At 43.9% G+C, this 10,759-nt stretch overlaps 1 protein-coding gene across 2 annotated transcripts in view; it reads right to left on the reverse strand.

Annotated features, from left to right (window-relative positions):
• Window positions 1-8,014, reverse strand: part of NUDT4 (nudix hydrolase 4) — a 108,742-nt gene extending 100,728 nt beyond the window's left edge. The window contains exon 1 of one of the 2 annotated variants that reach the window (XM_029601629.1): window positions 7,391-8,014. In XM_029601629.1, coding sequence (XP_029457489.1) covers window positions 7,391-7,489 — 99 coding nt within the window. In that variant the 5' untranslated portion in view covers window positions 7,490-8,014. The remainder of the gene's footprint in view (window positions 1-7,390) is intronic. The other variant, XM_029601631.1, reaches the window with a different exon arrangement.
• Window positions 8,015-10,759: the final 2,745 nt, after the last annotated feature.

Genomic DNA, 10,759 nt, shown 5'->3' on the forward strand with positions numbered 1-10,759 from the left:
AATAACTACAGTAACTTAACTCACCTTAAGCTTAGATTTGGAAAAAGTAAATCTAAAATTCAATTCAGCTGTTCAACATTTTGAAATGTTGAGACAATATATTTGCATGTTTTTGCTCCTCCCACTTTTCCTGCCGAGATAGTGTTTACATTTATTTTAAAAAGCTTTTCTACCTCAACCATGTCTCCCATTTAGAATTCACAAATCCCAGTCATAAATTTATCACTATTGCACACAACTGAAATTGTAGTCCATTTAGAATTGTTTATTATCTAGTTTCATCTACAGCATTTTGAAAGTTTTAAGAATTATATTCTTGTTAGCTTGTTTGTGCAAAAACATCCATCAAGGTTGCATGTAAATGTCACACAAGTGATATATTGACACTAATCTTCAACATCCCTGTCAGGATAAATCAAAACAGATAAAATGGAAAAAAAATATTTTACCTTATATAAAAAGATCTGCATCTCAGTATCAAGTTGTGTGTAATGACCCTAGTACCCTGCAATAAAACTTAGAAAAGATTCTGTGGCAAGGATTAGAAACTTCTGCAGCACTTATCAAAATTTACATAAACATTTACCTAAAATTTTATTAAAATGTAAAATGTATTTTCATTTGTATTTTAATCTATTTTTCTCACCTCCTATCACTATAGCCCAAGTGCTTTTCTTTAAATACCACTACTCTCCCTTTCTATTCTTCACACCAACCCACCCACTCTTTCCCATTCCATTTTCCTACTTCCCCTAATCACATGCATCTCCTCCTCTCCTTTCTTTCAGCCCTCTATCCTCTCTCTCTAACCACATTGCCCATTCCTTCCAACTTCCCACTCTCATAGCCATCAGCCAATAGAGGGAGCCTGGTGATAGTGGTGGTTTTCAAGTTCATGAGAGAGATAGGAGTGTGGTAGCAGTCCCCAATGGTCCAATAAGGAAGGTAGGAGAGCAGTAGTCAGGTACTGTTCAAAATGTTAAGACATATACCACAAAATCCATGCCATCTCATTACATTTTACTGCATTGCTGATTTGCTAATGTTTGTTAACTGTGGCATATGCTAGACTTTCTTGCACTGCCTTTTTAGTAGCAGTTTTAAAACTAGAAGGTGAATTATTTTTTCTGGCCATACTTAATGGAGAAATTAGTTCAAAATATCTGTAGAATTTAGAATACATATTTAGAGGTTTGGGTGTAGGATACCAATTTAAGCATTCCTTAAGGTAGCTTTCTAATTGGACATAGTACTCTTCATGGTTCAACCTGCGATTAAAAAAAAACCTTGACCTGAGGGGAGGAGTCAAGATGGCCACACGGAGTGAATCTTAAGCCGGAGGTCTCGTGCAGACTGTTTTTTTTTTTTCCTTCTTTGAAAATGCCTGCTAAGAGGAAGGGGAAAGTTCGGACGTACCCGTCCGCGACAACCCCTTCAGCGAACTCTCAGCCAGAGATAACCGGCTTTAAGTGTCCAGCAGTTCAGAAGGAGAACCACCGAGGAAACTGGTGAGCGAGACGGGGTGGGAGAGCTGAATACGCCTGCAAGGAGAGGTGTCTCTAAGCCCCGAGCAGAGGCAACCACCTGTTCAGAGGGCAGAGGAGGAGGTACGAAAAGTGGAACCGGTAGTGCTTCAAACCGGCTCCAATCTGGAGAATACCTCATGGACTCCTGCTAGCACAGAACCGGGACCCTCTACATTGAGTCCGGTGGAAGGACAATGGTCTGCGGGGGTCACCAGCTACCAGTATATCGCTGGAAAGAGGAATGAATGCAGAAGTTCATTCCTCTTTCCAGGATATTCTTTAAAGCCCTCATGATGATCAGGATACTCTTTGAAGCCCTCATGATGATCCACAAGGCTCTACACAACATCTCCCCCCTCAACGTAACCTTCCAACTGCAGCCACACACTTCTAATAGACCCATCAGAAGAGCGTACAAGGACATGCTGTTCACCCAGCCAGCCAAAACCTCACTAAGGAAACGCACCCTCTCCACAGCGGGTCCTCCCCTTTGGAACTCGCTCCCACCAGACCTCTGCCAAGAACCCTGCCCTTTGGTTTTCAAAAAGAAACTAAAAACATGGCTATTCAGCCAGGTGTTCCCGGAGAGTTAAGGTCCAATGAATGGTGCTTCACAGCCATTGTTCCACTTATACCACTGTAAATGTTTTAATTGTACCAATTATGTTAGCTATCATGTTTTTAATTGCATTCCACTTCTTCACTGTAAGTTAGTATCAACCCAAGTTCGTATCAACCTTGTTCCAACGTATCCGCCCCTGGGGCGACAATTCAGTTCTCTGTAAACCGGTGCGATATGTATTCTAAACAGGAACATCGGTATATAAAAATTAAAAATAATAATAAGTTGCTAATAGCAGAGAGCTGATTGTTATTCCAATGCGGCCCACACAGGTGACGCTTGACTCTTTATGGGATTTTATGGCTGCTGCTATAAACTCTTTGAATAATGAAATGGATCACTCCAGTTTACAATGTTTGCAAAAATCTGCAGATTTACAAAACCAAGTTGATTCCTTAAAGGGCAAAGTTTCCGGATTGGAGAAAAAAGGGGAAGAGCTCCAGCAGTTTAAGACAGCTGCAATTAAAGATAGTGAAGCTTTGTCCCAACGTATGGAATTTCTTGAAAATAAATCAAGACATTTAAATCTGCGCTTGATCAATTTTCCAAAAGTAGCTGGGGAAATTCCCTATACTACTTTAAAGAAATTCTTATTGGAAAAACTGGAAATAAGCGAAGGGAACTTTCCATCCATTAACTCCTGCTTCTTTCTCCCTCTGTCAAGAGGAATGGGGAATGCCAGTAATGTTCCTTTTCAAGGAAAATTTAACAGGTTTGTTTTTTTTTTTTTTAGAGGACTCTACAATAGAAGTAATTAATAGAGGAACACTTCTGGTTTCATTTATTACCACTAAGGATATCGGTATGGTGATGAAATCATATTTTAGGAAATATCCGATTAATTTTTATGAAGCTGCGGTGAAAAGGTTTCCTGATTTGGCCCCAGCCACACAGGCCAGGCGTCGGGGTTTTTTTAAACCTCAGGCAAGAGGTAGTGGGGTTGGGCTATACTGTAAAAATTTTGTTTCCTTGTAAATGTTTCCTATCTAAAGGAGTTGAACGTTTTGTGTTTTTTCCCACTGACCAACTAAAAGAGTTTATAGATGCCAGGAAAATTAATATTCTAACCCAGTAAGGAATAGAAATAGAAAGCTGCTGTAATGTGCATTTCTGAGAATAGATAATTATGTTTTTTTCCTACATATTTCCTTAAAAAGATTTCAAATCTCCTCCTCCTAAAGGGGTAGATTTAAAAAATTTGCTCTATCGCGTACTTTTGTTCGAGCACCAGGCGCGAACAAAAGTACGCTGGACTTTATAAGATACGCGCGTCGGGGTCGGCGCGCGCAAGGGGGTGCACATTTGTGCAACCTGCGCGTGCCGCCTATTCCCTCCGAGGCCGCTCCGAAATCGGAGCGGCCTCGGAGGGAACTTTCCTTCGCCCTCCCCCTACCTAACCCCCCCCCTTTACCTTTGTTGGCAGATTTACGTCTGCTAAAAGCAGACGTAAATCTGCGCACGCCAGCGGGCTGCTGGCGCGCCATCACCTGACCCAGGGGCTGGTCCGGAGGCCTCGACCATGCCCCCGGGCCGGCGCCACGCCCCCGAAACACCGTGGCACGCCCCCAACACGCCCCTTTGACAAAGCCCCGGGACTTACGCGCATCCCGGGGCTCTGTGCACGCCGGCGGCCTATGCAAAATAGGCGCGCAGGCCTTTTAAAATCCGCCCCAAAGTATTCTGCTAGGTGTGGGATTTAATTGTCAAGAACTTAGTGATATGGATTTTGGTTAAATCACCTCAACTAAGTAAAAGTTTCATATAATTTGATTTCATGTTTTTATTATAAGAATTTGTTGGATGTTGTGGAATGAGGATTGTGTTAATTATGAACCCACAGTATTTGTTTATAAGCAAATGTGATTCTTTTGTTTATATATTTTGAAAATGAATAAAGAATTTAAAAAAAAACCAAAACCCTTTAGATCACAAACCACAAGCCAGAATGTTCTGGGCATAATACAAAACAATATTCTTCCAATAGAAATGCATCACTGAGGAGTATGAAGACGACATTTCTATTCTGTGAGGCTTTTAATTAACTATGGCTGTTTTAAAAACAGTAGCAGCCCTAGCACTTTATTTCAGGTATTTTTAGTTTGTTTTAAATTATGCATAATGGGGTAGATTTTAAAAGGCCTGCGCATGCATCCATGTACACGCAGTTCCCAGCACAGGCACATTCATGCGTCAACATGCACATTATAAAATGTGATTCCCACACAGATGCATGATTTTACTGTTTGCGTGTGCATGTGGGGGGGCCAGCAGCTTCCTCCACGCTTGGGGGTGGGGGGGATTTTAAAATAATCATGTGGTGACACAATCGCCTTTGCCCAGTTCCCTCCCATTCCCATCCAATAAAGAAGTGGACTGGGAGGAAACCTCCCTAACAATAACCCTATCCTTCCTCCCTCTAACCCCTAAACCTACCCTAGCTTTCACCAGTTTTGTTTTTATACTTACTGCTTCTCTGGTGCACAAGTAAACTCTGCACTGGCAGTTGGCCGGCACACGCTTCCTCTGAACAGCATCTGATGGTGCTGTCCCAGCCCACCCTTTTCTTCAGGCCCGGCACTTCTAAGTGTATCGGGAGTTACAGGCATGGCAGGGTCCTTTCTAAAATGTGCTCAGCACACGCAGGACCTGGCCACACGCATAACCCCCGGTATTTGTGTGCGCGGGCCTTTTAAAACAGACTTGAAATTTAGTAAAGCAAGCTAAGGATGAATGTGATACCGTAGTAACATAGAAAAGACCCAAGAGTGCCCCCAGTCTGCCCAGCAAGTTTATTTTTAGGGTAATAACTGCCACTCCAACCTTCTGTTAAGGGTATAGTAGCTGCCATTCCATGCAGGTTACAAACTGCTATATTTTAAAACTGTGGGTGTTATAAGTTGTGGGGAGTACTGTCAATGTGGGTTGTGTTATACTGTTTTGCTGTATTGTCTTACAATGTTTAATGTACTGAAGTGTAGTTGTGTTAATATATGATTTATGTACTGTTGGATTCTATTGCTTTAACTCAATATTAAGCATTTGTTTGATGAGAAAAATGCAAATGAATAAATAAATCTCAGACTACCATATTTTGTTGCACAGAGAAGCACCAGTCCAATTTTTGCACCTATAATACTTGTGCTTTTTCAGATTATAAGTTGCATTTTCTTTTAAACTTGTAAATTGTTTAAAGTTAATAAAGTGTCATCCTAAATACAAGTTACTAGAAATCACATCAAGATGCAGAAAACACTTTGCACAAGAAAAATATGGGAAAAGCTGTGATATTGTTAAATCTACAAGCAGCATTATCTGAATGATCAAAGTGCTTGGCTCAGCCTATAAACAATGTTGATAACAGTAGTTTTGATATAGGTTTCACAGTGCTTGGTTTTGATTGTTAATATTACTATCCTAACATAAGGCTTGGGGGTAAATTAAAGATATTAACTGCCGTTCCCTGTAACAGAAACATGGGGTTAACCTGCAGAGCAGCAATTACTTCCATAAGAAACTTACTGTGTAGAGTGGATGGATCATTTTTTTTTTCTGCCATCAATACTGTGTTTTGTTACAATGATATAAGTTTATAATACCTGGTACAGCTTTTTGCATGCAAGTATGGTCCTTGAACCAAGAAGCTACATTTTTCTGAATTATCTTCAAAAAATTATCTGTCACAAGTCTTAAACTTACTCCAAAGATCCAGCCAAGCAAGGTGAACATGTTCTGGATAAGACTGTTTCTATGCAAAAGGGACTAAAAAACTAGCAGCCATGACGATACCATATTTTATACCAACTGAATGATTCCTATGCAAAACATGTTCTCTACCAATTTTAAAGAAACTATCACCAAGGATAAATTGATTGTTTCAATTACACTGACTAAAATAGACAGCTGTACAATTTGCACACTCACAGTAACTACTTTGATTCTGGGAGTGGCAGACCGAAATTTCTGCTAAATGTGGCAGAAACTAAATCTTGCATGTTTCACCAAATTCTCTCATAAAATTTAGCAATTTCAACATGCATGTTTCAAACTTCACTCAAACATGGCAGCATAATGCAGACATCATAATAAAATATAATGCCACAGATATTTTTATATTGTCTTAGACAATAGTGTTTAAAAGCAACAGACTTATCACTCACTTTCACATATACAACTTTCCCAATTTCATCAGAAAGCCAAGTCATCATCCTACTACCCTACCCTAACCGCCTATATACCCTGTCACCCTGTGAATAGTTAAAATATGTAAATATGTAACCAGGTCTCAAGTTGAATTAGTTGTCTCAATGTTTCTTCCTACTCTAAATTGTTGTAAAGCCTGTTGCTATGTTATGTTACATTGTGAACCGGGGTGATGTGTTTAACGTGCTCCGGTATATAAAAAACCCTTAAATAAATAAATAAAGTCATATTCCTCTGCAACCACAAAACGCCAAAGGTACTTCCACGGTGGACCAGACAGGCCCTTAAAGCACTTCCTCGCACTCATAAAAGGAAAAAGGTTACTGCCACACCGTGAAATCAAGACAGTTACTTAGAAACTTGGGGTGAAAAAAAAAAAGTCAGGGCAGAAGTTTGATCTTTAATAACTTAACAGCACTTCAATTTACAAAATCTCCATTTTCCAAATCTTTCCTTTGTTCAAGTCAACCATTATTCCAGGCTTTGAGCGCTGTAATCGTAAGGCATGTTATAAGAATAACGTTTCTACTTACAGCAACCAACTATCTTGTATTTGAAAGGGCAGGCATTTCAACCACAAGATAGCTGCTCTCTCTTAAGAAATATTTTTCAGGCTGCCATGCAAAAGAAGCAGCCTTTATCCACAGTAATCCATTTCAGTGACTATATGTGTGTCCTCATTCCAGACCTCACGCGTTCCGAAACGCCCCTCAAAATAGCATGTGAAAGTTGACCACTCTTCAAACAAGAGCCACGAAGACAGGACGCGACAAGGCCAGGGTCTTCCCTGGGTGTTAGGGGGAAGGGGAGCAGAACACGACGCCCACCAGGAATCTCATGGCGGCTGGGGGGGGGGGGGGGGGGTGTAGTCACTGACAGCTGACGCCGCGAACCTCTTTCACTATTAAAGCCATACGGGATAGGAATGGGCCGGCCAAGGTATCCGGCTCAATCCGTGCCGCCGGGGAAGCGAGCTGCGCACACGGGGGGTAACTATTCCTCTGCATTAACTGTTCTGTCCCCCCTCTAATCCGGGACTCACCTCGTCCTCCAACTCGTTCCTGAAACACAGGCAGGCCGCCCGTTTCTTGAAGCCCTCCCGGTCGTAAGTCCGCGTCTGGTTCGGCTTGAACTTCATCATAGAGGGGCACCGGCACTCCAGGGCTGCCGGTGCTGCCCGCGCCGGGAGGCCCCCTCCTTTCAGCGGCCGAGGGAGGGAGGGAGGGAGAGAGAGAAAGACCCGAGGGCGAGCGCCGATACCTCACGCGCGCACTCAGCGCCCGCCCGAAGATCCCTCCGCCAACGGCCGCGGCAGCCACGCGCCGTCCGGCCGGAGCGCCGAGAAGGGGGAGGAGAGCCGGAGGGGTCGCGGCTGTAGTCACGGGTCAGAGGCGGGGGAAGCTGTAGCGGACGCGCCTCTCCATGGGCTCAGCTCGCTGCCAATGCGGTCCCCAGGGAAGTCATGGGCTCGCTCCCCAGCCTGTCGCCAGATCCCTCTGCTTTCGACGACGGCTGCGGTGTTTGCCAGCGCCGCTGTCTCCACTCCTGCTTGAACGATCTCTCAGTCCCTTGTCCGTCCCCCCACTGTCCTTACAAGCGTCGCGTCGCGACTATTTAACAGCAGCTCGCATTCCACTGAATAAGCTGTCTTTCTGGAGCGCCGTGCGCAGGCGCGCAGGGGGAGGGAGGCGTGCCGGGGGAGGGCGCTCGCGCCTCTTGGCTGTAATCGACGCGGACCCTGCCGGAGAAGGCGAGCGGCTTGCGGTCACTGTGCTGGTCCCTCGAGCCGACATCGTGCTGTAAGCGGGAGGACTTCTTTTTCTTTTCTTTTTTTATTATTGTTTGTCTCTTATTCTTACAGCAGAAATCCAACGCTCCTGAAGGAAGAACTGGTATACCCCCGTGACAACACCTGCCTTAGGTGTAAGTAGGGTTGCCAACTTTCAACCGTGAAAAATCCGAACACTTAGAGGCGAGGAATAAAATGTTTTCTGACAATGTACTTCCATATTCACGCACAACTGTTATTGTCACCCCCACCGTTAGTAAGGTAGTAAATAACAGCAGCTTTCAATCAATCCTCTTATATGACAGTGATCTATCGTTAACCCCCAAACTACAGAGAATAGAACCGAACCCCATAGTAATTCTGCACCTCCAGTTCTTTAAATAAATATTCTGTATACATGGAAACACCCCAAAAGTGTGCAGAGCAGGAGAAGGCTGTTTCCCCTTCCTATTCACCATAGGTAAAAAAAATTCACATTTTTTTCATCCTTTGGGTAACAATGCCACAAACTCCATCCTGTATCAGGCACTTTATGAAGCAACACTAAACCCTACAAAAAGGAGACTCTGCACCTAGGTAGCAAACTTGCCATCCCCAAACATCACTAACACCTTGAATCCAAACAGCAATAACACTACCTATGAAAATGTGGCACTGTAAATATTGCAATGAGCCCTACAGCATCAGTATACTTCCTACTGGGAAAACAGAAGAAAACAGATTTCTATTAATCCCTACACAAAAATCCCTACATACTGGCAGTATATCTAATCTCAGACACACATGCAGAACACAGACAGACCCTCACTAAATACAGACTATGACCATAAATTTGAAATATTGAGATAAAAACTGAAATTTAAATCCTGAGAAGCCAAAGTCCACATGCAGTGCACCATTGGAGAACTCAACACAGAAATGCATTTCCTCCTCTGCTGAGTGAAATGAAAGGATAAGAAGTGCATATTTTCAAAACAGACATATCCCAATCAATAAACTATAAATAAAAAATGCTTTCTTCTACCTTCATTTTCTGGAGAGCTTATTTTTCAAATTGTGCTGATCCCAGTCTCTCTTTTCTGCTTCTCCTATGATCTTGTCTAAGGTCTCCTTTTATTTTTAATTTCTTCTCTCTTCTCCTTGCTTTTTCACTTCCTTCTCTACATTTGTCTTTGAGATTGATCTTTCAAGTTCATCTTCTTCCTTCTGCATCTAGCCACTCATAGCTAGATTTCACCCTCCTTCTTTTGTCTCAGCTTTCATTGTTCATCTCTTTTCAACTCTCTCTCCTTCTCACCAGCTTTCCATCTTCCACTCCCACCACCTTCTGTAGGAACAAGGCCACTTCCCAGTCCACTTCCCCGCTTTCTCGTTCTTTCCCAATCTTCTATTTCCCCACTTCCTAATCCCTACTTCCACCTTCCTTATACACCTCCTCCCCAGCCTATTTCCTCTACTTCTAATCCTCTTCAGCATTCTCTCCTCCTCTGTTTTTCATGTCCTCCCTGCCTCCTGCCATTTTTTTTTTGTTTTACCCTCTATCCAGCATCCAAGTACCCTTCTTTTACTACTTCCTCAACCTTAATCCTGCTTTTTCTCCCACCCCATACATACACACATGCTCTCTCTCTCCCCCACCACATACAAACACACAGGCTCATTATCCCACCCCAAGCATATACGCACACACACACACATGTACTCTCTCTCTTCCACCCCCTCTGCAGACATATGCACTCTCTCACACTCCATATAAACACACACGTGCTCTCTCTCCCCCCCATCCCATTCACACACATGCTCTCCCTCCCCACCCCATACATGCTTGCTCATTCTTCCCACCCTATACACACACATACACACATGCTGACTTTTTCCCACTTCATACACACATGCTCTCTCTCCCACGCCATACGCACACACATGCTCTCTCTCCCACTCCATGCACACATATACATATATATGCTCTCTTTTTCTCCCCCTCCCACACATATGTGCTTTCTCTTTCTCCCTCCCTCCCATACACACATGCTTTCTCCTACTCCACTCATGCTCACTATTTTCCCCCAGAACATGCAAGCAGAGCAGCTGCAGCTTCCTGCATCGGCCCACGTGGCATTGGGACACCTTCTCTCCACCATTTGTTAGGTTGACACTGCTCCTCTCTTTGGCCATGTAGGCTCATCACAGCTGATGCTCCGCCTCCCTTTCATTCAGGAGGGCCCATCCACCACCACTCCGGATTCTCTCTTCTGCCTGGAGGTCCCAGCCACCGCTTCTATGCCTCGCCTTTGGCCGGGGGGGCCTGGCCCCAGCTTCACTGTCTCCTTTCTTTAACCCGGCCTCTGCTTTGCTGCTTCCTCTCTTTGGCCCGGAGGCCCTGGCAGCCACTGCTTCTGCACTCTGGCTCCTCTTATGGGCTCAGTTCAAAGGGCAGCTAATTGAACCATGCGGGCTACGGCACCCTGCACAGTTCAAACAGCTGACATTTGAACTGTACACTGCAATAGGGACTGTGCAGCTGGAGAAGCAATTACCTGTGACACTGCATTGCTGGGCTGGAGGAGCAGAGCTCTGCGGAAAAATGAGATGACATGCATGATAGAGGATATTCAGGTGGGG

The sequence above is a fragment of the Rhinatrema bivittatum genome, chromosome 4 (assembly GCF_901001135.1).
Source record: "Rhinatrema bivittatum chromosome 4, aRhiBiv1.1, whole genome shotgun sequence".
In the NCBI taxonomy this organism is placed as follows: Eukaryota; Metazoa; Chordata; class Amphibia; order Gymnophiona; family Rhinatrematidae; genus Rhinatrema; species Rhinatrema bivittatum.